Genomic DNA, 26,997 nt, shown 5'->3' on the forward strand with positions numbered 1-26,997 from the left:
AGTGACCAAGAGGGGGCATCCAGCTACTGAAGATCTGTGACAAAGCCTATCTCTGCTCAGGATTCTCAGTCAGGACCCTCTCCTAGAGTCAGGTGCCTAAGCCAGGCCAGCCTTTCCTCAAGGGGAAAAAACTGAGTAGGAGCTGTCACTTCCTCATACCCCAGGGAATATTTTACCTCTGTATTTGGCACTGGTACAGCCATTGGTGGAATACTCTGTCCAGTTCTGGTGTCCACAGTTCAACAAGGATGTTGATACATTGGAGAGGATTCAGAGAAGAGCCATGAGAATGATGAAAGGATTAGAAAACTTGCTGTTTATTGACAGACTCAAGGGGCTCAATCTATTCATTTTAACAAAGAAAAGGTAAAGGGGTGACTGGATTATAGCCTATCAGTACATACGTGGGGAACAAATATTTAATAATGGGCCCTTCAATCTAGCACTGAAAGGTATAACATGATCTAATGGCTGGAAGTTGAAGCTAGACAAATTCAAACTGGAAATAAGGCATACAATTTTAACAGTGAGAGTAATTAACCACTGGAACAATTTATCAAGGTGTAACGATGCTGCCCATGGGAGCCAGCTGAGGTCATTCAATTAGGGTGAACTGCAAACAAAACAGGGCAGACAAACCCCCAAAGCTGGTAGATAGCCCAGTACTTAGATTTACCAAGCCAGCACAAAACAACTTCTGTATTACTTCACGGGTTACTCTGAAGTCCAAACAACACAATTCCCTTAAAGTGCCCAGCCTCAGGCTTCCATCCAGACACACACGTCAGATATGATCTAACCCCCTGGCCTGATTTGGGCAGAGTGGGGATTTGAACGTGGGTCTCCCATACCTAGCATTAGTGCTCTTACTATTGAGAATAAGGGGAGTACCACTACCGCCGCCGCCGCCTCTGGCTTCATGCTGCAGAGGGCCCAGTGCAGGAGGTGTTCTGTTCGGCTGCCTCTGAGCACACCTACAGGCCTGGGGCCCATGGATGGGGGAACACCCAGCTCGTGAATCATCCCGCAGGTTAGACGTTCAACAGCTCGGCAGCGTCAGGGCGAAAGTGGTTGTGTGCCTGCCCAGAAGAAGACATTGATGTTCCTTGGGGACTTTACCAGTGGAAACTGAGGTGTCTAGAGACTTTAGGGGCCTACAGGGTTAGGCAGCAGCTGAGCGGTGGTTTTGTGAATGCCAGGGGTGCCTAGATGCTGGACTTAAGCACCTAAAGGGGCAGTTAGTCACCTAAGTCCATTTGTGAATCCAGCCCCACGTCTCTAACATGCCTAATTCTTAGTTATTTGCAGTTTTGCTGTAGCTGTGTCAGTCCCAGGAGCTTAGAGAGACAAGGTGGGGGAGGTATTATCTGTTATTGGACCAACTTGTGTTGATGAGAGAGACAAGCGTTTGAGCCACACAGAGCTCTTCTTCAGGTCTAGGCGAAGACCTCTGTGTAAGCTCGAAGTCTCTCTCACCAGCAGAAGTTGGTCCAATAAAAGATATCACCTCCCATATCTTGTCTCTCTAATTCTTACCTATTCAGCCACATTGCCTTTCCAACTAAATGCATTATCCTGTCTCTCACTACTGCCAACCAATCCCCTCCTACAGCCAGGGATAGAGGCCAGGACTCCTGATCTCCAATATTTTACTGCTGTCTAGAAAACATTTTGGAATGCACTGGCAAAACGTGTGTCAAGTCCCCCTCTAGTGGTTGATTGACACAAGGATAGAATTCAGAGTAGCAGCCATGTTAGTCTGTATTCGCAAAAAGAAAAGGAGTACTTGTGGCACCTTAGAGACTAACAAATTTATTTGAGCATAAGCTTTCGTGAATGCATCCGATGAAGTGAGCTGTAGATCACAAAAGCTCATGCTCAAATAAATTTGTTAGTCTCTAAGGTGCCACAAGTCCTCCTTTTCTTTTTACAAGGATAGAAGTTACTCACAGTTCAAGGGATAGATGTTGATGCTAGAGCTCTGAAAGTTCTGATGATGGCCAGTGTGGGTGGCTGCATGTGGGAGAATTTGTTTTTCCAATGTTCTTTTTAAAAATTAATTTATTTAATCCAATCAGAAAATATCCTGTAAAATGGGTTTGTGAGTTAGCATTAGCTAGCACCCCTTCCTTGGACCATGTCACATCGTTTGAGCCACCAACACTTCTCCACCAGGGCTGTCTAGTGTGCTGCTTGGTCCAGCCCAGACAGTTTACCTTGGACCATGTATTGAACCACGGCTGCTTGTGGCACCCAGTCCCCTCTGTCTGAGAGCCCCTCAGACCCCACATTTGGGACCATACCCCTCAGACCCCACATTTGGGACCATACCCCTCAGACCCCACATTTGGGACCATACCCATGATCATGGTACCCAGGCATGTTGCCTGCCAGCTTTCTCAGTGCGTCCACTCACTTTGCATTCTGGGTAAACTCACGAACAGGGCCTGGGCAACCCCTTTGCAGAGCTAGTATTAAAACAGTGGTTTTCAACCTTTTTTTCATTTGCAGACCCCTAAAAAATTTCAAATGGAGGGTGTAGATCCCTTTGGAAATCTTAGACGTAGTCTGCAGACCCCCAGGGGTCCATGGACCACAGGTTGAAAATTACTGTATTAAAAGGCTCAACTGACTTTTAGTTCTCTGGGCTTGTCTCCTAGCCCTTGTGGCAACTGACCTGTATGTACCCCATGTGTAACACTTCCCTCTTCCCACCCCACCACCCTGAAGTAGGGTCACACAGGAACAATCCCTGTAAGTACACACTGTACCCCAGGGTGGGCTGCTTTTCATGGGCCCTCTCCACATGCAGGAAATTTACACTGGGGTAACGTCATACATACAGTCACACTGGTGAAACCCCATCGTGGAGGCCGGCTGCACAGACCCAGTGTGAGGCTGACACTAGTAACACACCACAATCAGGGTTTCATCAGTACAGAATCTCTGCACTGCGTCAATTCCTTCCTGCACCGAGGGCCCATGCCACACAGTCAGGCCCCAATGGGAGGCAAAGCAAAAGTAAAAAAAGCAAAGCAAAGCAGAGTTTGCTTCATTTAATTACCCTAACGTATCCTGCTCCTTGCCAAGCTAAATATCTGTGGGCACCGCCAGTTCCCACAGTAAGACCAGCCTTTCCAAGATCCAGCCACTGAGCCCAGGAGAATCCAGAGTCCTGAGCCTGCCAGGCTAATTAGAAGAGCATGGGACACACATCTGGTAGCTATTGAGCGAGAAAAGCAATTGGGAACAGAGGAAGCAAATATTTCCTGCAGCTCAAAGGAGGTGAATGTCCCACTTCAGAAAGAGGCCCTAAGGCAATGGCCTGTCCCATACACAGAGGCCCCACCATGCTGACCTTTCCCTCCACTGGCCCCTGGGGCACTAACCTGGCAACCAGGCACAAGCAGCAGCAGTCTCTCCCCCCCGGACCCCGCAGGAGTAGCAGACTCTCCTGCCTCTTTCCTTGTACCATATGGGCCCTCAGGAACCAGCTTCTCCTCCCTAAGATGCAGGCCCCAGCATGCAGGTGTCCCCCTCCCACATTCGGACTCTGGCGACTCCCCCTCGTATGCACCCAGAGGCCCTCAAGCCCCATCCCCACCCCACTGCGAGTTCAGGCACTTGAATCTCCATACTGCAGAAACATCACCAATGCCAATCACTGTGGCTCCCCCAAAACATACCTCTTTTTAGACTGCATGATCAATGAGCCCAATTCTGCCCTGCCTTTTGTGAGATCACTTACACCTGGACACAGTGGGGTAAATGCTACTAATCAGAAGGGGAACATTTGTTAGGCCTCTTTGCACTCCTTTGTAAACAACCACCCAAGATGCCAGACCCAGGATTGTTTGGGTGAAAGTCATGTACAAACACACACCCGTCTTGTCCTTTTGCCTTGTGAACTTGCATTCCCTCCGACGCTTCTCCATGCTTCCACTTGCACTCCAGGGCCTCTTTGCCAGACAGAGATCCCTCTGCTCCTCGCTAGGGTGCCAGCTCTCAAGAGCAAGGAGAGGCAGGTTCACTTTGCTGAAGTTCGAGCGCTGATGGTTGCACCAGAAGCCTTCCCGACATTCCCTCCGAAGGACACACAAGTTCTCTGGAATTGCTATAACTGATTGGGAAAGAATCCTACACAGTATCACCTAGGCTTGGCACCTTTGAAATGCAAAAACCCCGGCACCCGCACCACACACACAAGGCAAGCCTGCCGCAACCCCAGCCCACAACCAGAAGGCAACTCCACAACCCCCCCTTCAACAGCCACTTACAGTATCTAGAGAAATGACACACACAGATAAGAATGATAACATTGCACGTCCCCTCACTATTGCATGACTCAAATTCTCTTTCACACACACACACACACAGTGCGCTTGCGTGTTGGTGGGCAGACAGCTGCTGCATGGGTGGCAGGTATCAAAGGCAGGGGAAGGCTAAGCCTACTCACACTGCCTGCGTGGCCCCACCCAAACTTCACCCCAGGCCTCCTCCTCTTCCCGCCACGGTCTGCTGCGGCTCTTCCTTCCCAGGTATCCGGGGCCCCGGCCAGTGGTGTCAGAACCGCGGGGGCCAGAGCCGGGCGGGGGCCAGCCGGAGCCGGGTTGGGGAGAGCTGCACGGGCAGCTGTGAGGAGCGTGGGTGCCTCCAACTGCCCTGGGCAGGGGGCCCCCCACACACACTTTTGGGAAGGCTCTGGTGCCCTTGCCCTGGGCTGGAGCTACTGGGGGCTGGCCTGCAGCCAGCGCTATGGAGCTGGGGGCCGTGCTGCCTGCCCATCCACCCACCGGGTGCTTCAGGGCTCGGGGGAGGTGGGGTTGGGGGCTGGCAGGGTGGGGCCACTGGGCTCCTGTGGGGGAAGGAGAGTGGGAGCGGTGGGACCCTAGGCAGAAGGGGCCGGCCAGCCAGCTAGGGGCTAGCCTCCCCAAGTCTGCGGTTCACCTGCCACCCATAATACTCACCAGCAGCCACACACCACACAACAAAAACATTAAACCAGGAACCTATCCTTGCAACAAAGCCCCTTGCCAACTGTGTCCACGTATCCATTCAGGGGACACCATCACAGGGCCTAATCACATCAGCCACACTATCAGAGGCTCGTTCACCTGCACATCCACCAATGTGATATATGCCATCATGTGCCAGCAGTGCCCCTCTGCCATGTACATTGGTCAAACTGGACAGTCTCTACATAAAAGAATAAATGGACACAAATCAGACGTCAAGAATTATAACATTCAAAAACCAGTCGGAGAACACTTCAATCTCTTTGGTCACTTGATTACAGACCTAAAAGTGGCAATTCTTCAACAAAAAAACTTCAGAAACAGACTCCAACGAGAGACTGCTGAATTGGAATTAATTTGCAAACTGGATACAATTAGCTTAGACTTGAATAAAGACTGGGAGTGGATGTGTCATTACACAAAGTAAAACTATTTCCCCACGTTTATTTCCTCCCCCTCCCCCCCCACTGTTCCTCAGACATTCTTGTCAACTGCTGGAAATGGCACACCTTGATTATCACTATAAAAGATCCGCCCCCCCCCCCCGCTGGTAATAGCTCACCTTACCTGATCACTCTTGTTACAGTAAAGAAAAGGAGTACTTGTGGCACCTTAGAGACTAACCAATTTATTTGAGCATGAGATTAGTCTCTAAGGTGCCACAAGTCCTCCTTTTCTTTTTGCAGATACAGACTAACACGGCTGCTACTCTGAAACCATAAGCTGCTGTATTTTCAACAGTTTTGATCTGTTATCGCTGAAACTGTAGAAATGGGAACATTGCAGCCTCTTTAGCGGGACACTGGAACTTTTAACATTAGATTTCCCAATGTATTGTGGCAACTGGCAAACCCATAAAAAAACCAGCCAGGCCAGTTGAATACCAGCTAGATAGTAACCCTAGTCTCAGCACAAACAGCCATGGGATAAATCCCCAGATGCGGGGTTAGCACATTTCAGCTTCCCAAAAAGAAGATACTGCCAGAGGGGAGGTACCTGCAGTGGGGGTACTCACTGGAGGTGGGGGGCAGTGTCACTCCCTGTGATCATAGAATCATAGAATCATAGAATATCAGGGTTGGAAGGGACCCCAGAAGGTCATCTAGTCCAACCCCCTGCTCGAAGCAGGACCAATTCCCAGTTAAATCATCCCAGCCAGGGCTTTGTCAAGCCTGACCTTAAAAACCTCTAAGGAAGGAGATTCTACCACCTCCCTAGGTAACGCACCTAGGGAGGTGGTATTTCTTTGATGGTGATGGTGGCAGGGCACCTGCCCAGGACGCAGCAACAGCCCTCAGTCAGTGTGTCCCTGCAGGACCCCCTCCACAGGGCTAGGAGCTCGGGCCTGGGTGGGCAGGATCGGGCAGCTGTGGCTTGCTGGGGTATGAACCAATCAGCTGCAGATGCAGAGGAGGGACCAATCGGGAAGTGGACCAATCAGGGCTCTTTCTGAGGGGCAGCTTGTCTGCTCTGCAAAACCCCCAGACGTTTCCTGTTATTTTTAAAATCTCCCAGACAGAGAAAGAAGGCTTAAAAAAGAAGCTATGTCCGGGAAAACCCAGATGTACAGTAACCCTACCCAGATGGACACACATGGGCTAGTGCGGAAATAGTGAGGATGCTGTAATGCGGGAGTGCCTTGCAGTGGGGGACCCTCACATCCCAGGCTAGGCTAAACCAATACTCAGCTCTGAGTGCCAATCACCCGGGCTAACTGTGCCTATGCAGCAGGCAGGAAGCATGTTGGGGACAGGCTTGAAAAAGAAGGGGCTGAATTGCAGGCAGGAGAAGGTGAGGCCAGGGCTAATATGTATCTCGGGGAATCTGTGACACTGCAGCAGTGACATATCAGGGTATGAGTTGGTGCAAACCTGAGGGCTACCCTAGCCTGAGCTAGGTCCAAACTTCGTCCATACAATTACTGACCTGGATAAGGGGGCCAAAGCCACACTCCTTCCCTGTGCTGAAATGGCACAATCACAGAAAGCTAAACCCTGGGTCAGAGACCTGAACATTAGATACCTAGTGCTGAGGTGCATTCAGTTTACATTTCTCAGCAAATTCCTCAACATCAGCAATCCTTGTCGATATTCGTACTGAAATCAGATCTGACATATTAAAATCATCAGCTCTACGGATGGTAACTGAGAACACAAATCTGAAACATTAAACAAAAAATAATTTTATTTTAGTTTTCTCTGGATTCAGGTTATGTCAATTTCATTAGGCAGGAAAAGCAAATGTTCAAGAAACAGCCTCAAAGGATTGCTTCTGTGCTCTCTGATTGTTTTTGTTTGTTGGATGTCATAGTGTGACAGATTATTTGGTATCTGTCAATTGACATTTCATTTCACACAGAGAAGGGACATTGATCAGAGGAATTTTTAAAAGAAATATAATTACTTAAGAATTATTACAAGAAATATAATTTCTGGCACTTTAAGAGCCCAGAATACAAAAGAAAAGGTAAACAAGGTCACTGTGCAGATAGGCAGAAGCCTGGTGTATACACAACAGTTGCTCTGGTGTAGCTAACTTTTTTTAATATCACCCATGCACAAATTTTCTCCCATTGATGGCTCTCTAGACATCCATTGATAGAAGTTACTTTGCTTCTCAACCAGAACAACCCTGTTGCTGGGAGGCGAATGGGTTTTGTGGCAGTGTAGACACATCCCACTTGCAGTTTAACTAAATTAACCCAAGTAGTTTTCCCACTGTTGTCCCCAGTCACCACATGTCGTGAGACTGGTTCACAAGAGAGGTCAGTATGTACCAAGCTAGCTAACAGAGAACCTACCAGTAGATGGCTCTAAAGACTACACAGCATTTTTTTTCTAGGCCCAGAAATATTAGCATATTTCATGTTCCCAAATAGATGACAGTGCGTAGGGGAGGGGAAGGAGGGGAGCAAAGAGATAGTGTTGCCAGTTCTAGTTAGACATATTCCTGGAGGTTTCATCACATGACATAATATTTAATTGAATATTAATCTTTAATTCCTGGAAACTCCAGGGGAATCCTAGAGTATTGGCAATCCTAGGGGACAGTTGGGGGGGTACAATTGGCAGGTGCTGGAAGGAGTATTTGGGGGTGCTGGAGGGATGTGTGTGTGTACTGGGATGGGGGTATTTGCAGGGTGCTGGAGAGGGTACCTGTGGCCTTGTACTCGAGGTGGGGGGGGGCAGTGTCACACCACGTCACGGTGGCAGAGTGGTTGGTGCAGGGCCAGAATGCAGCACCTGCCTGTCAGTCAGCACCTCCCTGTGGGCCTCTCGCCCTCCCCCGGCACGTTCCCAGACCCTGAATACATAGATTGGTCTAGTTTGAGGCTCCTTTTAAAGTGACTTTGGGCTATTAACGCACACAGGGGCTGGAACTAGGGGGGCTGGGGATGCTGCCGCTGCACCCCCTGGCTTGAAGTGGCTTCCATCATCTACAGGGTTTGCAGTTTGGGTCAATGGCTCCCAGCACCCCCCTAATGCATTTACCAACCCTGACAGCCACAGAGATCCTGCCCCCCACCTCCCGAGAGCGCCCATGACCGCAGCGCCACAGCACGCAGGGTCCAGGCCACCCAGGAGCCTTCCGGGCAGCTCGGTACCCCGCACCCTGCGAACCTGCCCCTACAGCCCCCACCCGCCTGCCCAGAGCGCGCACGTTCCCCACGCACAGCCTCCCCCCCGTGCCCAGAGCGCGCACGTTCCCCACGCACAGCCCCCCCACCCGCCTGCCCAGAGCGCGCACGTTCCCCACGCACAGCCTCCCCCCATGCCCAGAGCGCGCACGTTCCCCACGCACAGCCTCCCCCCGTGCCCAGAGCGCGCACGTTCCCCACGCACAGCCCCCCCACCCGCCTGCCCAGAGCGCGCACGTTCCCCACGCACAGCCTCCCCCCGTGCCCAGAGCGCGCACGGCCGCCCACAAGCAGCCCAGTGTTGGCCCCGGAGCGTTCCCGCGGCGTCAGTCCGTCCGCCCTGCATGGAGCGCTGCGGGCCCGGGCTCGGCTACGAGGAGCCGGCGGAGCGGGCCCGGCAGCAGGAGCGGCACTACCAGCTGCTGTCCGAGCTGCAGGCGCTGGTGAAGGGGCTGCCCAGGTGAGGGGGGCGCCGGGCCTGAGCCCCCCGCCTCATGGACACCCGCTGTCGCGATCGGAAACCCCTCGCCCCGCCGCGCGTGTCGAGCCCAGTCCGGCCAGGCCCGCGGCTGAGCTCTCCTCTGGCAGCGGCCCGGTAGGGGACCAGCCCCCCGGGGGGGGGGACCGGCCCGGTAGGGGACCAGCCCCCGGGGGGGGGGACCGGCCCGGTAGGGGACCAGCCCCCGGGGGGGGCAGGGGCCCGGTAGGGGAGGACCGGCCCCCGGGGGGGGCAGGGGCCCGGTAGGGGAGGACCGGCCCCCGGGGGGGGCAGGGGCCCGGTAGGGGACCACCGGCCCCCGGTAGGGGAGGACCTGCCCGGTAGGGGAGGACCGGCCCCCTGTGCGGGAATGCAGCCTCAGGCGCCCTCTGCTCTGCTCTGCCCTCCGGCCGGGCCGCTCCCTGCAGGGAGCTCGCCCTGGTTTCCAGCACAGGGGACTCTCCAGGGGGCTGCCCCACACCCCGGCTTTCCGGACTCGCCCTGGGCGCTGTCCGCTCCGCCCCCGACCCCGCACCCCTTTCCTTGCCCTTTCTCCGCAGCTCCTGCCAGCAGCGTTTATCGTACACCATCCTCAGTGACCTGGCGCTGGCACTTATCGATGGCACCGTCTTCGAGATCGTCCAGGGTCTGCTTGAGATCCAGCACCTGACGGAAAAAAACCTTTACAACCAACGGCTGAAGCTGCACAGTGAGCACCGCGGTGAGAGCCCCCGGTAGAGCCGAGCCACTGCCCAGCCCCGATCCCTCTCCCGCCTCCTTTCTAGGAAGCTGGTACTTGTAGTTCCTTTGCTTTGCAGTCTAGCTGCTCAGCTCTGGACACTGAGAGCAGGGGGAAGTCAGATTGTACAAGATTAATAGCTGGGAAAACCCAGGGTCTTGCAGCCTGATCTCATGGGCTGGCAGCCCCAGTACAAGCATGAGTGGCCATTTAGGAGATATAACCTCACTGAGTGTGTGCTTGTGGCAGGGATGTTGGGAGCAATGCTCCAGTCCTTGTCAGTGTATATGTATATGGCCATGCTGCAGAACCAGTGTTCTTGTGCAGACTGAAGAATTAATATAATTCCTCAATGGCACGTGAGCTACGTTAGTGGCTACATTTTAAAGCACTTAGTCTTACTGTGGGTAGCAAAGAGACTTGAGAACTTATGGGCCGAGTTCTGCTATTCAAACACATTGATAAATACATTTGTGTGGTGCTTGATCTTCTGTACTTTTGCCTTTGGGTATCCACTCCTTGGCCCTGGAGGTGCTCTGCTGCTGCTTGCAATGGAATTATTGAAAGCAGAGTTCTCTGGAATAAGATATTTAACTTCCAAAGCCTAGCCTTCTGCTGTGAATAGGGGAAATGCTGGGTGTTACTGCCTTGCCTACTGTCATTCTGGATGGAGAGTCTAACTTTGTATTTATTAATCAGTGCTCAAGCAAGAAATGTTCCACAGACACAAAGAGGCCCAGCAATCCTGCAAACCTCATAACCTGCCAGTTCTCAAAGCAGCTCAGCAGAGGGAGCTGGAGGTGAGGCTTTCATTAGCACTTTGTAGCTTGCAATTTGTAGCTGGTAGGAACAGCTCTAGCAACCTCGTTGCAGTACTGTCTGTCATTTGTAAAAAACAATGAAGCCACATTTAAATTTAGGGCACAAACATTGAAGCTGGTTCTGAAATCAGTCTGGAGACCTGATCTGATGATCGGAAAGGCCCTAACAAAGTTCTTTCCTCCCCATCTTCAGTCAGTAAGTAATGATGATCAAACCCTGTTGTGTGCTCTAGACTACCACTCCCACGGGCCTATCCTGAGAAATCACTAGAGGAGGTGAAAGGAATTGATTATTTGTGTACTGTGCACTTCTGGTAGCAGACTGCAGATGTAAATATGGTGGATCTGCTGTCAGGGCTGTCCCTAGGGGAGTGTGGGGCACAAGGCGGATTCATCTCTTCAGGGACTGACCGACTGCGCCGGCCAATCGCACCAGCCTGTGGGGCCCAGGATGGAAGTGGCGGATTCGTCTCCTCTGGGACCGACTATGCCAGCCAATCACACTGGCCCATGGGGCCCAGAGTAGTCGCCCCAATTCGCCCTACCCAAGGGATGGCTCTGACTGCTGTTAAGGCCTCCATACAAATCAGTGAAGTACAAGAAATACAATGCTGTGTGCTTCTGCTGCTACGCTCCTAAGAAATTAGAGCTGGCAAGGACCAAGCAGAGGCAGAGAGTTAGGTTAGGAATCTTGGTGTGCTTACTGACCATACCCAATTCCCAGAATGCCTCCCATGGGGTTGTTCCCTTGCTCAGCTTATGCCCTTATTTATCTCAGAAACCTTTTCTTGTGACATAGGACAGGGGTTCTCAACCTTTTTATTTCAGGCCACATCAACATGCTATAAAAATTCCACCTCCCGCCTGTGCCACAACAATGGTTTCCTGCATATTGAGTAGATTGAAAACCAGGGGTGGCATTAGGGAGTAGCAAGCAGGGTCGGTCCTGGGGCTGGTTTTGTTCAATATCTTCATTAATGATCGGGAGGATGGGGTGGATTGCACCCTCAGCAAGTTTGCAGATGACACTAAACTGGGAGGAGAGGTAGATACGCTGGAGGGTAGGGATAGGATACAGAGGGACCTAGACAAATTAGAGGATTGGGCCAAAAGAAATCTGATGAAGTTCAACAAGGACAAGTGCAGAGTCCTGCACTTAGGACGGAAGAATCCCATGCACCGCTACAGACTAGGGACTGAGTGGCTAGGCAGCAGTTCTGCAGAAAAGGACCTAGGGGTTACAGTGGACGAGAAGCTGGATATGAGTCAACAGTGTGCCGTTGTTGCCAAGAAGGCCAATGGCATTTTGGGCTGTATAAGTAGGGGCATTGTCAGCAGATTGAGGGATGTGATCGTTCCCCTCTATTCGACATTGGTGAGGCCTCATCTGGAGTACTGTGTCCAGTTTTGGGTCCCACACTACAAGAAGGATGTGGAAAAATTGGAAAGAGTCCAGCAGAGGGCAACAGAAATGATTAGGGGACTGGAACACATGGCTTATGAGGAGAGGCTGAGGGAACTGGGATTGTTTAGTCTGTGGAAGAGAAGAATGAGGGGGGATTTGATAGCTGCTTTCAACTACCTGAAAGGGGGTTCCAAAGAGGATGGAGCTTGGCTGTTCTCAGTGGTGGCAGATGACAGAACGAGGACTAAAGGTCTCAAGTTGCAGTGGGGGAGGTTTAGGCTGGATATTAGGAAAAACTTTTTCACTTCAAGGGTGGTGAAGCACTGGAATGCGTTACCTAGGGAGGTGGTGGAATCTCCTTCCTTAGAGGTTTTTAAGGTCAGGCTTGACAAAGCCCTGGCTGGGATGATTTAGTTGGGGATTGGTCCTGCTCTGAGCAGGGGGTGGGACTAGGTGACCTCCTGAGGTCCCTTCCAGCCCTGAGATTCTGTGGTTCAATTGCCTGGGGCCCACACCACAGAGGGGGCCCGCAAAGCTAAGTTGCTTGGGCTTCAGCTTTGGGTAATGGGGCTGGGACTTCCGCTTTCTGCCCTGGGCCCCAGCGACCTAACGCGAGCCCTGCTCTCTGGTTATTTGTGGCAGACCCCCTGAAACCTGCTCATGGCCCTTCAGGAGGCCCTGGACCCTGACTGAGGGCTGATCTCTCCCCAGGCAGATGCAGTTCCCACAAAGAATCAGTTTGTAGTTGCAGAGGTTGCCATGACTGAACTGGCCTTCCTGTTAGCAAGTCAGGATTTGGGGAATTAGGTCTGTGAACAAATTGGCTCCAGGGCCTGCTCTGCAGAGACATATGCACCTGGTCTTGGTGTTCTAACTCACAGCCTCATGAGGAGAGCAGTTGTCCCATGCATTGTGGTGGGCACCATGATGGTGCTGCCTAGCCTATCTTCTTGTCCTTCAAAAATGCAGAGAATAAGCTATTCTTGGGGAGTACAAACAGGTCCTGGGCCCCTTTAAAAGCTTCCAAAGGATCAAAGTAGCTTCTGGGTTTCATTAGACAGGGGCTGGAGAAAAGCTAATAGGAAAGTAACTAGAGGAAGAACATTAAACTTCTTTAGCTTTAGAATCCCAGTGTCTTTTTCTCATTTCTCAGGCTGTGGAGCAGCGCATTCGAGAGGAACAGCGACTGATGGATGAGAAAATAGTCTTGGAACTGGACCAAAAAGTAGTTGACCAGCAGAGCACGCTGGAGAAAGCTGGAGTGTCTGGATTTTACATCACCACAAACCCACAGGTCTGTGAGCAGAGAGTGCAAGATTTGTCAGTACTCTTACAAGTAAATGGCTAAAAAAAACCCCTAGAAATGAAGGGTAAAATACCAGAAGCCATCCTTATTGTTTCATCCAGCCACATGACAGAGGGTTTGAACTCTGTCTCCAGTGTTAGAAGTGTGATCCTTGCTCAGCTGCATGAATCAAAGGGCAAAAGGCTTGTCTACATGGCATATTAATGCTTGGCAACCTGGTGAACTGTAGATCTACAACCTGGCTTGCTGCACGCACTAACTCACTGCCTAGACATGGCCTAAGTCCTCTGGCTGGAAACAGCAGCAGGCTCAAACTTCTTATGTAAACCAACCAGTAGAGAGGGACTGTCAAGGTTCCTCCCCGACTCTGAACTTTAGGGTACAAATGTGGGGACCTGCATGAAAAACCTCCTAAGCTTATCTTTACCAGCTTAGGTCAAAACTTCCCCAAGGTACAAAATATTCCACCCTTTGTCCTTGGATTGGCTGCTACCACCACCAAACTAATACTGGTTACTGGGGAAGAGCTGTTTGGATACGTCTTCCCCCCCAAAATACTTCCCAAAACCTTGCACCCCACTTCCTGGACAAGGTTTGGTAAAAAGCCTCACCAATTTGCCTAGGTGACTACAGACCTTGGATCTTAAGAACAATGAACAATCCTCCCAACACTTGCACCCCCCCTTTCCTGGGAAATGTTGGATAAAAAGCCTCACCAATTTACATAGGTGACCACAGACCCAAACCCTTGGATCAGAGAACAATGAAAAAGCATTCAGTTTTCTTACAAGAAGACTTTTAATAAAAATAGAAGTAAATAGAAATAAAGAAATCCCCCCTGTAAAATCAGGATGGTAGATACCTTACAGGGTAATTAGATTCAAAACATAGAGAACCCCTCTAGGCAAAACCTTAAGTTACAAAAAAGATACACAGACAGAAATAGTTATTGTATTCAGCACAGTTCTTTTCTCAGCCATTTAAAGAAATCATAATCTAACACGTACCTAGCTAGATTACTTACTAAAAGTTCTAAGACTCCATTCCTGGTCTATTCGCGGCAAAGACAGACTATAGACAGACACACAGACCCTTTGTTTCTCTCCCTCCTCCCAGCTTTTGAAAGTATCTTGTCTCCTCATTGGTCATTTTGGTCAGGTGCCAGTGAGGTTACCTTTAGCTTCTTAACCCTTTACAGGTGAGAGGATTTTTTTTCTCTGGCCAGGAGGGATTTTTAAGGGGTTTACCCTTCCCTTTATATTTATGACGGGGACAAAGAGCCACAGTCTTCTACTGTGGGTTACATTGAGATGAGAAGTGTATGCCAGGAGCCTCTCAACCCTGAAACTTTAGTCTGCTTTAGCTAGAAAATAAACCTAACATATAGTGAGCTGATTGCTTTCCTCATCTATAAATCACTGCCATCACCTCTGTGTAGCTGCCTACTGTAAAGGGACTTGGTAAAGGATACAGTTCTTGGTTGGAATCTCCAGCCTCTGCCATAATAGAAATAACCGATTGTTTTCCATAAATCTCCTCCTGCACCCATCAGCTCACGTTCCTGTTCCAGTTTGCTCTACTAAACGCCTCCATACAGTTATTTTTCAAAAATACAGAAATATTATTGATCTGCATTACCATAGTGTCTAAGAGGCCTCATCATGGACCAGGACCCCACTGTGTTCATGCGCTACAAAAACTGAACAAAAAGATGGCCCCCTGCTCAAAAGACCTTACAATCTATGTAGGACAAGAAACAACAGATGGAGACAGACAGATAGGGGAGTATGAGAAAACTGACACAGCATTATCGGCAGCAGTCTGAGTATACCGGGGCCTAACCATTGTCAAATTTTTTGTAGGTATCACAGAAAAGGACGTTTATAAGAAGGGGTTTGAAGGATAATAGTGGTTTTTACAGGGGAGCTCCTCACAGTTGAGTAATGTTGTTTGTCAAGGGAGTACAAGTAATAACCCAACCAGACCTAAATCTCAGTGATCACCTTTTCCTTTTGTGAGCATTTTAACTTGTAAGTTTTTAATGGAAAGTGTCACCTAGTACCATACATGCTGCAAAGGCGACAGGCCACTGTGCCCCCTCACCTGGTGTATTGACGAACAAGCAGTGGAAAAGGAAAGAACCTTCATAAAGTGTTGAGTCTTAAAGCATCAGTACCTCGTAATGCAGGGGTGGGCAAACTACGTCCCTTCAGGCCTTTTAATCCGGCCCTCGAGCTTCCGCCGGGGAGCAGGGTTGGGAGCTTTCCCGACTCTTGCCTTGCTCCGCTCTCCGCGTGCAGCAGCTCCGCATGGCTCCCAGAAGCAGGGGCAGCCAGGGGGCTCCACACAGTGCCCCCGCCCCAAGCGCCAGCTCCACAGCTCCCATTGGCCGGGAACCACAGCCAGTGGGGCAGTGCCTGCGGACGGGGCAGCGTGCAGAATGGCATGGCCCCGCCTCTGTACGGGAGCCGGAGGAAGACGGGCCATTGTTTCCAGGAGCCACACCTGCACCACTGAGCCGCGCCACCCCACGTCCCAACCACCTGCCCCCAGCCCTGATCGCCCTCCAAACCCTTTGATCCCAGCCCAGAGCACCCTCCTGCACCCCCAACCATTATCCCTAGCCCCACCCCAGAGTCTGCACCCCAGCTGGAGCCCTTATCGCCCCCATGCGCACCAATCCCCTGCCCCAGCTGGCCCTCCATACAATTTCCATACTGAGATGTGGCCCTCAGGCCAAAAAGTTTGCGCACCCCTGCTGTAATGGGATGATTTGCATCAGATCTCATGTGGTGATGTACTTCATATTTTGTGGATGTGTTTAAACCAAAATAAGCCTTAGTTCTGCATGGGCAGTTTTTCCCTTTCACTCCCCTAGTGTGACTGACAGTCTGTGTGCTGCAGACCAGGTTCTCCCTCTGCAGCTCTTTCTAGCAGCCAGTGTCAGAGAAATGGGACTGTCTGATTTCTTCATTAAAGTCTTTCCCTTCACAGGAGCTGACTTTACAGATTAACTTGTTAGAGCTGATACGGAAGTTGCAGCAGAAGGAATTGCAACCAGAGAAGGCTTTCCCCTGAGTAGGGCACAGCTCCTCTTTGTCCAGAATCTCCCTCTGAACGTCACACTAAAGAACAGGCTACTTACATCATTTGCTCTGTAACATTGGAGAGAAGCCACTGGTCACCAAGTGTAGAAGAAACAACTAAAATTGTTAGAGTCCTTGTCTTTGGGGGCCATGAAGAGCAGAGGGGACAAGTGGAGAGCATTGTGCTTTTTATACCCTGCACCCCTCAGCGCATGGCGTCCACTCTGATTCCCCATTTGTTCGCTACCCAGCTCCTCAAGTACAGCTGTTGAGGAATAACTTGTGGTCTCTGAATAAGAAAATTAAGTTCTTTAGTGGCCAATGCAGTGTCCATCCAGCCCAGAGTCCACGCTCTTGGGTGATGTGATCTGTGGAAAATGTGCCCACAAGACCAGACACAGAGTTTCTGGGCACTTGGAAGGTATGTGTAAGGCACAAGATTTCTCAAGGAGACCAGTAATCCTCTTCCATGTGCAGTGTTGGCATGGCTTTACTAACACACCAGAGACCAGACCATGCTCGATATGATCTTGGCAGCCAGTTAGTGCCTTGGAGATGTTTTCAGAGTGCTCAACTGAGTGGGTCCTTCTGGAAAGCAGGCAAAGGGCTGCAACATCTTCGTGATGTGTGTATGTGTGAGTGGATCAATCTGGAGTAGTGAGCAGTATTTGCTGCTCCATCTCAAATGCAGCCTTGCCTTGCTACTGTGAGGTGCAGGTAAAGAACTGCAAATGATGGGATGGCATTTAACAGCTTCTGGTATCAAAGGCAGGAACTGGTCTTTTTAAAAGCAGACATCTGGCTGGAGTAAGCTCTCCTTCCCAAAGCAGCCTCTTGGCAGATAACGACACAGGTTTCCCTTCGTTGTGAGTTGCCACTTCTCTTCTCCCACCTGAAGGAGAAAGCCAAGCCTGTGCCTGCCTACTCTGGGGCTGTGAAGGCAGATGTGCACTTTGTCTGAGAGGAGCCTGTCAGGGGGATGCTAAGGGTTATGTTACTGCATGCTACTTTAAAATGCCAGCCTCATAATGTTTAGAAATAAATAATTCATCTGCAATTCATGTCTGGCTCTTGGCTTTCATTTCCTGCTATCTGATTACTCTAACAGATGTTCCAATCTTTTGGTATTGTCAAAAGATGGCACTGGCCATTTAAGAGAAAAGGAGCCAGTGCTCCTGTGACTGATCGACTGCCTCCAACTTGGATTTTAAGAGAAGAAAAGGGGCAGGTGAGAGCTGCAAAGACCTGAAAGAAGCTGTAGGTGATTCTGGAGAAAGGCAGGAAAGCAGCAGGGAGGAATGCTCGTTGACCTTCTTAAGAGAGAGAGCAGCAGAGGCTGCTGACTTGTAAGCCTGGGAGGAAAAGCCAAGGGCCAGAGAGGGCTGAAGGCAGGGGAGCGGTGGTAGGGTTTGCCAGCTGACATCACACTGGAGAGCTGGAGCCAGAGGGATGCTCCCCTGTGAGGATAATCTGCCAGCAGAGAGGTTGTGGAGAAGAGCAGAGTTGCATTCCAGTTGGAAGGGCTGTGGTAGCTGTCCTGGCAAAAGGACAGGAAAGAATTGAAGACCCTGGGTGTGGCAGAAGATGCCAGTGTCCTACATATGAGACACTGGAATGAGGGGACCAGATGTGGTATTTTCAGTGCACATAGTACTTGACTATATTTGGGGACTTTTGTTGTGGATTATTTGAACTGACTAATAAACCAGTCCCAAAGAGGGATATTAACTGAGGCAAGAGAGCTCTGGTGTAGTTACTGGGGACTCTGAAGGAGGGAAACTGAGGCAGGTGCACTAATTGTGCCACAGCCTGGTGCTGGAGGACACCCCAGGTAAGGCTGCCCTCTGACAGAATGCAACCCTCCAAATGGGGGTCCTCTTGTAACCTTTAAGCATCTGCATAGGAACTTTTATTATTCTTACTTTAAAAATAAAAGTGCCTACTTAAAAAGAGCGATGCTGTTACTTGTAACTGCTGGCAATACACTGTGCGGAGCCCCTGGATCCAGGGCAATGCATGGGTGCAGACTGGCTTGCTGGGGACATCACATTGTAAGGCAGGAGGGAGCGTGACCAAGGGTCACTGCCCAGAGGCAGGTGACAGTTGGAACTCTGAGACCTGCCTGGACACTCCTGGAGTGGACCATGAGCAGGGCGATACCCTGACAATATGGCAGGTGGGACAGGCAGGAGGAAAGGGGGCTCCAAGAACAAGTTTGGGGGGGAGCTATGGCAAAGAAAGCTGGAGGTATGGGTTGGGGCCAAGCCTAAGGCTCTGCTATGCCTAATGCAGGGCCACTTGCAGCCCTGCTCCCCATCATGAATTCACCCCCTGCCTGAAATGGCAGTGGCATGGTCCCCACCATGTCTTTTCAGACAGGCAGGTGTGGCAGCAGGGACCCCTCCAGTGCATGTCCCGGCAGCTGGGGAGTATCAGCTTGTGTGGGTGGGCCAGCCCTCTTTTCCTCTAGCTACTCACACAGTCCCTTGGTGGCCTGGGGCTGATGGGGCATTGCATCAGGGTGTTAACTCCTCAGGAGGTGTCAGTGCACTGATTACACTGGGTTTGTGTCTTCCACCTTTTCTATGCAACAACTACAGCCAGGGGACTGACAAATTTTAAGGGTGCCGACATGACTCCAGCAGCTGGGGCCCTAGGCATGGATCTGTAGTGTCTGTGTTAATCCAGCCCTGTGGCCTATTAAAGGCTGGGGCTAGTGACACAGGAGCGAAGATACTATACCCCTGCTGCTGTGTAGACTTGCTCCTCAAAGGGGAGCCTCAAACTCATCTCCATATGGAGTTGGCCAACACACAGCAGCCAGCCTCCCAGTCCTGGAGCTTCTGCCTTGGTTCAGTCTTTGCAGGACTTGGGCATGATGCAGCAAAGCTGTTGGAGCTTTGGAAGAGCAAAGCACAAGAAGAGCCATGCCCTAATCCCTGCTGGTGCAGTGGGGTGCCTCAGAAGGGGTTTTGCTGGCCCCCCAGGACCACAGAAGGGATGGCCGGAGACTTGCACCAGGCTGACTCCACTTTCATTTAGAGTGACTACAGAGCAGTGTGGACAGACTCCCGCCCAGAAAGAACGATTGCAGGACCATTATTTATATGTAGGGTGAGTGTCAGTACCTTTATTACACACCGTTACACAGGCACCAAGCAGAGCACAGCAGGGACATACCACGCCATTGGCAACAGCAGCCCCCGGTGTGGCACATTTCACACAACACAAGTGCCAGTGCAGGGCAAGGTGGCACCAACAGAGCATGGAGCAGGCAGGACCCAGAACAGCGTGTGCTAAGTACACCCGCTCTGGCAGTCACAGCAAATTCACAATGCCCATGCGGCACAGCTGCCTCCTGTGGGCTCCACGAGCAGCCCCAGCCGACAAACAGCCAGCCTGTCAGAACGGAAGCCCAGTGTCCCTTCCCTGCTCCCCATCTCCTGCCTTGTGCAAGCCCCTCCCAATGCTCTGCTGCAGGGCCTGGCTGTTGTGCTTTCTGTGGTGCTTGCATTGGCTCTGCACATTTCCTCCTAATAAATACGAGTAGCTAGGCCTCAGCCGGAAGCTCACCAAGTAACAATGCCGTACTCGCAGGTGAGTGTGAGGCTTACACCTGGCCCAAGCCCTACCTGCACCTCACACTGTGGGGGCAGGGGACAGCTGCCATGACCACTCACGTATGCAGCTGCGGAGGGTGAGGGATATGTACAGTAAACAACAGCCACCGTCACGCTCGCCCTGGGCACTGGCCTAATGTCAGAGCTGGGCTCAGTAGCTCACAGCACAGCAGCCAAGAGGAGACAATGGGCAAAGGAGAACTGTGGGAAAAGGAGCCTCAGCAATGACCTGATGCGCAGGGCAAGGCCTCACCCTGACACCCTGCAGAGGGGAGCCCAAAGCTGGCTTTGCAGGGGATGCCGCAGCCCAATTTACATGAAAGCTGGCAATAGAGCAGGGACAGCCTAAGGGCTGGAGCCTGCCAGGGCACTGGGGAAGTGAGGGCCTGCCCATCCCTGTATGCCATGAGAGCAGCCTGTAGGGCCCCAAGGAAACTGCAAGGGGCTAGGGGCACAGGAGCTGGAGCCCAAAGCAGCCCCTTACAGGGCCTGGTGTTAGCGGTGGGATGGGGTTGAGAAGCAGCTGTCTCACAGATAGGGCCCTAGGCCACTGCAAGCTACTTCAGCACTGAGTCAGGACACAAGTCCCAGGCCATTCTCAGAAACACAGAGCATGCCTAGGTCCTGCCTCTCACTTTCAGAGTGCGGTAGCTGCCGGGCAGGGACTAGCTGGCCTGTGTGTCATACAGGGCTGAGTGCTGCAAACTGACCCGTGTGTGGGCGGCTGGGGGGGACATGAGAGTCAGGCTGATGCGCAGGCAGCCCAGCTGCTTGGGATGAGTGAGCAAGGGCACAGCGAGGGTAATGCACTATTCCACTGCACTAGTAAAGTGATTGATTGTCTAGAAACCATTCGCCTGGGAACAGCTAACAAAGGGTATGGGGAATCTCTGCTCCCTCTGCACTTGCCCCTGTGAGGCCATGGATTTACAACCAGAGCGCCTTGCCCTGGCCTCACCTTTGCCATCCCCACTCAGTACGAAGGCCTGGGCTGCCTCATGCTCATTTCTGTGCCTTTTAGAATAATGGAACCACATGAATGTGCCCTGGGTGTGACCCCACCAAACTAGGTACTTGCACTGGACCTGGACCAGGGCAGGGAATGCCAGCAGGTGCCTGAGCAGCACCCAATGGTCTGTGCCAAGAAGCCCAGGAAAGCTAGTGCAGAAATGCCCTAATACTTTGCACTTCTAGAGCTTTGCACATTCCAAGTGCTTTACACACATCATCTAATTAAGCCCACCAGCTGCTCAGTATAAGCATCACTCACATTTTACTGATGAGGTGCAGGGAGAAGGGACTCAGCCGAGGCCCGGAGTCCCCGTGAGAGCCAGGATAAAGTCCTGACTCCCAGGCCTACACGCACCTGTGTGTCAACTCTTGCCTGTTTACCAGAGACCCTTCATCATACACCATGGACCACGGTGGGCTCTGGTGGGAATGGCCACATTGGCACTGCTGCCCCGCAACATTTCAGGACAGGCAGGGCACAGAATGGTGGAACTGTAGAAAAGAAATGTGACCCCTCTGTTGCTATGAGGATTGTGCTGGGTTTGGGAGGGGATTTGGGGAGAGCCATTGGGGAAGACGCGGCTTACACATTACTAAGAGCTAGAAGTAGGTAGAGAAAAGCCAGATCCCCATGTGCCAGGGTATGGGAGAGGAGGCAGCCATCACCTCCCTGGTGATTTTGCTGTGAGTGCCGATGGGGAAGTGTGCATATCACCATCCTGTCTCCAAACACCAGAGTTTGCTCAGGGAAGACCCAGCCCTGGCAGCTCTTTCTGCAGAGGAAAGTGGGGGTGGGAGGGTGTCCTTTTTCACTCAGGGAGGCTGCTATGCCGTAGACGCATCATCGCTTGGCTTCCTCAGTCACCATGTCCGACAGCCCCGTCGAGGGCTGGGGGTTGGGCTGAACCGCCTGCACCGTCTCCTCCAGGCTGCTGCTAGGGAACACCACGTAGCGGGCACTCACGTTGCAGGACGTGAGCTCACGCAGGTTCTCTTTGCTGTGCCAGATGCCGTAACCAAAGTACACCAGGAGGCCTGTTGCAGCAGAGAGAGAGAGAGTTTGCTTTAGCAGCAAGGCAAAAGATCTTGGAGGAGAGGCGCATAACTAAGCAGTGTCTGGCTCAGCCAAGGCGGGAGGGAGAGACCCCCGATGTGTGCGATGGAGACTGACTAGGAAAGAAAGGGAGAATGAAAGCAGGCCCAATGCCAATGCTGCAGGGCCCCACCAGCCCCTGCCCACCTACTCAACCAACTGGCATTTGCCATGGCCCATTGTCTATGGTCCTTCCACCAGTTTCAGACCATGTGACAGTATCACTTCCCTTCTCTTTATAATGGCCCTGACCAGTGTAGTATCCACACAACCTGCTGGTGAGTTAAAAACCAAAGCCCCAACAGGCCACTGGCCTGATTTCCCTTCTTACTTCCCCAGACCAGCCAGGGCCATTTCACTGATTTTTAGTTTTTTAACCCAAGACAATTTTAATTCATTTTCCCACTGACAGCAAGATGCATTTTAGCAAACACTTGGCCTACAACTCCCTAGCCTAGCATCACCATGGATGTCAACCAGCTCCTCAGCTTAGAATGGGCCTGCTTCTCAGGAGAGTTAACATCACTGATTAGCCACCTCCTGAACTCACCTAGGATCAACCAGATGGAGAATCGAAGCCATGTCATGTAGCTCAGCTTCAGCATGAGATAGATGTTCAGGAGAATGCTCAGTGCAGGAGTGAGTGGCACAAGTGGTATCTGCAAGGAAAAGAGCAACCAGTGACCAGGAGAGACCACACCTACGACAGTCACAACTAAGGCTGAGCTCACACATTCAAAGGACACTGAAGTGTAGACAACTGCTGAGAAAAATTCTTCAAATGTTGTTGACCTATGACCTTTCCCTTGCTTGCAATGAGTATAATGATATAGGGGTATATGATTGACCTTGATGTTTTGCTTATTAGGTTGAAACAGACATGGGGGGCAAGCAGGTGAACATAAGTAATTGGTTTCAGAGTAGCAGCCGTGTTAGTCTGTATTTGCAAAAAGAAAAGGAGGACTTGTGGCACATTAGCGACTAACCAATTTATCTGAGCATAAGCTACAGCTGTAGCTCACAAAAGCTTATGCGCAAATAAATTGGTTAGTCTTTAAGGTGCCACTAGTACTCCTTTTCTTTATAAGTAATTGGGTTACCAGGTTTGCTAGATTAAGGATTTGTTGTAGGAGGCCTAATAGAAGTAGTTACACTAAAGGCTGGGTTTTAGTTATGATAGTATAGGCCTAGAGGAATATAACTTTAGGTCATAGTTTTGCACTCTTATTCACAGAAGGTAAGCAGGAGACCATGAAAGGGACAGGGCAAGATTTCTGAAGAAGGGAGTTCAGGGTGTGTTTGGTCTTTAGGTTACCAGGCACTAGGTAGGTAGTTAGACCACACTGCTGCATAGGAGTTGTTAGGAAATAACTGAGAAAGGATTGATGCAAATAGTTAATATTAGGGCTGTCAAACTATTAAAAATACTAATTGCAATTGCAGTTTTAATTGCACTGTTAATAGAATACCAATTTAAGTTTATTATAAACATTTTGGACGTTTTTCTACATTTTCAAATATATTGATTTCAATTACACAGAATACAAAGTGTACAGTGCTCACTATGTTATTTTTTATTACAAATATTTGCACTGGAAAGAGATAAACAAACGATCTTGCTTCAACTTGTAGATTGCACTAAGGGGCATATGAAGGTTTAGCTAATCTGGCACATAAATACCTTCCAACCCTGGCTACAACAGTGCCACATGAATGCCTGTTCTTACTTTCAGGTGACATTGTAAATAAGAATCATGCAGCATTATCTCTTGTATCTCATTTCTCTGAGCGATTGGCTGAACAAGTAGGAGGACTGAGTAGACTTGTAGACACTAAAGTTTTACATTGTTTTATTTTTTAGTGCAGTTATTTTAAAAAATTCTATGTTTGTAAGTTGTACTTTCAAGATAAAGAGATTATACTACAGTATTTTTCAATTCACCTCATAAAAGTACTATCTTTTGTTTATCTTTTTTTACAATGCAAGTATTTAATAAAAATATAAATTGAGCACTGTACACTTCATGTGCTGTGTTATAATTGAAATCCATATATTTGAAAAATGTAGATCAGCATCAAAAAATTTAAATTGGCATTCTATTACTGTTTACCGGAGTAATTAAAACTGTGATTAATTGTGATTAATTTTTTAAATCGAGTTAATTTGTTTTGAGTTAATCACTTGAGTTAACTGTAACTAATTAATATTAATTATGCTTAATTTTGGACATTCAGAGATGAAGATGAAGGTGTCAGATGTAGAAGAGCTCTGTGTAACTCAAAAACTTGTCTCTCTCACCAACAGAAGTTGATCCAAAGAAAAGCCTGCACTTTAGCCACAAGCCCAGCCTTCCTCTCTACTGCAGACATTATTGTGCATGGGCCACTCCAACCTCCCCCAGGCCACAGCAAGCAATGAGAATGAAATGGGCAGATGGCTACCTGAAAGGTCTGGGTGCTCTGCTGTTGCTCATGGACCCAAATGAGAAGTACGCTGAGCAGAAATCCCAGGCTGAAGAGCAGCAGCAGCAGGGAGTAGCTCCAGGTGGGTAGATGAAGATGGGTGTTGCCAAATACCAAGATGGAGCACAGGCATACGGCAGACACCATCAAGGTAACCACGGCAATGGTGACCACCTCCCCAGGATGGAAGTCAGTGAGGAACTCCAGGTAGGGCTCGAAAGCTGCCTTCAGCTTCCCTGGCTGCCGGTGCACTTTGGCTTTGTACGTGCCCACCAGCTGCAGCTTGTCTGAAAAGGATTCATATTCCTTTAGCTCGCTGGGGCCAGCCCCTTCGTTGGGCCCAGGACTGGGCTGGCTCCTGGCAGGCTGAGGGGGAGCTGCCGATTTCTCCTGCTGAAAGCGCAGCACAACAATGCTGGCTGCCACGAAGGTGTAAGCCAGCAGAGTGCCAATGGACAGGAACTGCACCAGGGCCTCCAGGTCGAAGATGAGGGCCATCAGAGCCATGAGCACCCCAAACACCACAATCCCGATCACGGGCACCTGCGTGCGGGGGTGCACTCTGGAGAACACCTGGAAAAAGAGCCCGTCCTCCGCCATGGCGTAAACAATTCTGGGGAGGGAGAAGAGGTTGCTCAGCAGAACCGTGTTCATCGCTGGGGGGGGGGGGGAGGATAAAGAAAGAGAGAGGCCACGGGGTCAGAGTCAGAGCCACACACCCAAACCTGCCCACGCCACCCTGGGGACCAGAGTTGGCTCAGGGACACGGCAGCAGTGCAGTTCCTGAGCTCATGTGCATCTGCCAAGGAGTGCAGGGATCTCTCCCATGAGGAGGTCATGATCAGGCTCATCTGCTCACTCCAGTGGAGGCTATTGCTCCTCAGCGGTTTTAGATCCAGGACCCTGGAGCCCCAGAGAATACTTTGCCATCAGGAAAGATTGCCCGGGAGTAGGAACTCTATCCAGGACGCTGCTTCATTCCCTCAGTCCCAGGACAGATCAACAGGCAACCCCAGACAATGGGAGCAACTCCCAGGGGAGGCAACCTCCAAGGAGGTGGAGTTAGCACACAGCATTTACTATTACACAACATTGCACAGTGCAATTAAGTGACTTGTCCGAGGTCACACAGAGTCAGTGGCAAACCTGGAAATGGAATACAGGGCTCTGAGCACAAACCAGTAGCCTTGAGGCTATGATTCAGGCCCTGGAAACATGCAGTGCATAACTGGAGATGTTATTTCTTTCACGTACCCTGCCAGAGGACACAGGCCTAGCTACTAGCCCAGGGACTGGGGCACTGGGAGTCTGGACATGAGGTTTCAGCCTGTCCATACTTACCACAAATGGAACCAACAGCGACTATAAACCCTGCCCACGAGTAACCCCGTCTGTAAAACGCATCTGCCAGGGAAGCGTCAGGATCCAGAGTGTGCCAGGGGACTATTAGTGTTAGCACCACAGACACCAGTATATAGGCCCCTGTGGCCAGGCCCAGGGAGATGGCTATTGCTCTGGGAACAGCCTTCTGAGGATTTCTGGCTTCTTCACTGGAGGCTGCTATGACATCAAAGCCTACAAAGGCATAGAAGCAGGTGGCCGTGCCTGCCATGATGCCCGACAGTCCATACGGAGCAAAGCCGCCTTCCTGGGCACTCCAGTTCTTGGGCTCTGCAAGAATGAATCCCATAATGAGGATGAAGAGGATCACACCCAAGCTGATGGCAGAGAACACATGGTTAAGCCAGGAGGACACTTTGGCCCCAAAGGAGATGAATACTGTGGCTATCAGCAGGATGCCTGCTGCCAGGAAATCTGGGTAATGTGCCAGGAACGGCACCTGCCATGTGCCAATGTGGGTCTCGGTGAAATTTTTTATTTTATGACTAAATATGGAATCCAGGTAGCCACTCCATGCCCTTGCCACTGCAGCGCCCCCGATCATGTACTCCAGGAGCAAATTCCAGCCAATCAGGAAGGCCCAGATCTCACCCATGGAGACGTAGGTGAACATGTATGCGGAGCCTGTCTTAGGCACCCGGGCACCAAACTCGGCATAACAGAGAGCAGCCAGCAGAGAGGCAAAGCCAGCAATGATGAAAGAGACAATGACAGCAGGGCCAGAGATCTCCTTGGCTACTGTGCCTGTAAGGACATACAGGCCAGAGCCAACCATGCCCCCTATGCCCAGCAGTATCAGGTCAATGGTGGAGAGGCATCTGTTGAAGGTTGTCTCCATCATGTCATCCTCCAGAGTTTTCACCCGGTTGAGTTTCTGGCAGAAGCGGGTTAGGTCCGCAGAGCGAGGCAGCCGGCCCGCCAT

The 26,997-nt window shown here is 50.8% G+C and overlaps 2 protein-coding genes and 1 long non-coding RNA gene across 4 annotated transcripts; 1 reads left to right on the top strand and 2 right to left on the bottom strand.

The window, feature by feature from the left end:
- Window positions 1-317: 317 nt before the first annotated feature.
- On the bottom strand, window positions 318-5,342 carry LOC140898749 (uncharacterized). Its single transcript, XR_012155087.2, has 3 exons — window positions 3,884-5,342; window positions 3,065-3,223; window positions 318-1,079 (listed from the first exon to the last, which is right to left on the bottom strand). It is a non-coding gene; the product is annotated as an uncharacterized LOC140898749 (long non-coding RNA).
- A 3,569-nt stretch (window positions 5,343-8,911) lies between these two features.
- On the top strand, window positions 8,912-17,548 carry LOC140898926 (protein DGCR6). Of its 2 annotated transcripts, none has more exons than XM_073313518.2 (5): window positions 8,912-9,112; window positions 9,691-9,851; window positions 10,569-10,669; window positions 13,249-13,389; window positions 16,396-17,548. In XM_073313518.2, the coding sequence occupies exons 1-5, from the start codon at window positions 8,997-8,999 to the stop codon at window positions 16,477-16,479; spliced, it is 603 nt and encodes a 200-aa protein (XP_073169619.1). In that variant the 5' UTR covers window positions 8,912-8,996; the 3' UTR covers window positions 16,480-17,548. The 2 variants fall into 2 exon arrangements, with proteins under 2 accessions (XP_073169619.1, XP_073169618.2); XM_073313517.2 differs by lacking the exon at window positions 16,396-17,548 and adding an exon at window positions 15,264-16,389 and having other exon boundaries at window positions 9,019-9,247; window positions 13,249-13,431.
- A 2,038-nt stretch (window positions 17,549-19,586) lies between these two features.
- On the bottom strand, window positions 19,587-26,997 carry SLC7A4 (solute carrier family 7 member 4). Its single transcript, XM_073313508.2, has 4 exons — window positions 26,016-26,997; window positions 24,654-25,330; window positions 22,762-22,870; window positions 19,587-22,153 (listed from the first exon to the last, which is right to left on the bottom strand). The coding sequence occupies exons 1-4, from the start codon at window positions 26,995-26,997 to the stop codon at window positions 21,960-21,962; spliced, it is 1,962 nt and encodes a 653-aa protein (XP_073169609.1). The 3' UTR covers window positions 19,587-21,959.

This window comes from Lepidochelys kempii, chromosome 15 (assembly GCF_965140285.1).
Source record: "Lepidochelys kempii isolate rLepKem1 chromosome 15, rLepKem1.hap1, whole genome shotgun sequence".
NCBI classification, from domain to species: Eukaryota; Metazoa; Chordata; order Testudines; family Cheloniidae; genus Lepidochelys; species Lepidochelys kempii.

What these genes read in the sequence shown, in the direction of transcription:
- LOC140898926 (XM_073313517.2), top strand. Translation starts at nt 9,147, where the DNA reads ATGGACACCCGCTGTCGCGATCGGAAACCCCTCGCCCCGCCGCGCGTG. An exon ending in CTCAGCAGAGGGAGCTGGAG is followed by an intron (nt 10,670 to 13,248) that starts GTGAGGCTTTCA and finishes CTCATTTCTCAG; the next exon opens with GCTGTGGAGCAGCGCATTCG. An exon ending in ATTTGTCAGTACTCTTACAA is followed by an intron (nt 13,432 to 15,263) that starts GTAAATGGCTAA and finishes AATTTTTTGTAG; the next exon opens with GTATCACAGAAAAGGACGTT.
- SLC7A4 (XM_073313508.2), bottom strand. Translation starts at nt 26,997, where the DNA reads ATGGCGGGCCGGCTGCCTCGCTCTGCGGACCTAACCCGCTTCTGCCAG. An exon ending in CGCTGTTGGTTCCATTTGTG is followed by an intron (nt 25,331 to 26,015) that starts GTAAGTATGGAC and finishes CCCCCCCCCCAG; the next exon opens with CGATGAACACGGTTCTGCTG. An exon ending in CTCCATCTGGTTGATCCTAG is followed by an intron (nt 22,154 to 22,761) that starts GTGAGTTCAGGA and finishes CTGCTGCAACAG; the next exon opens with GCCTCCTGGTGTACTTTGGT.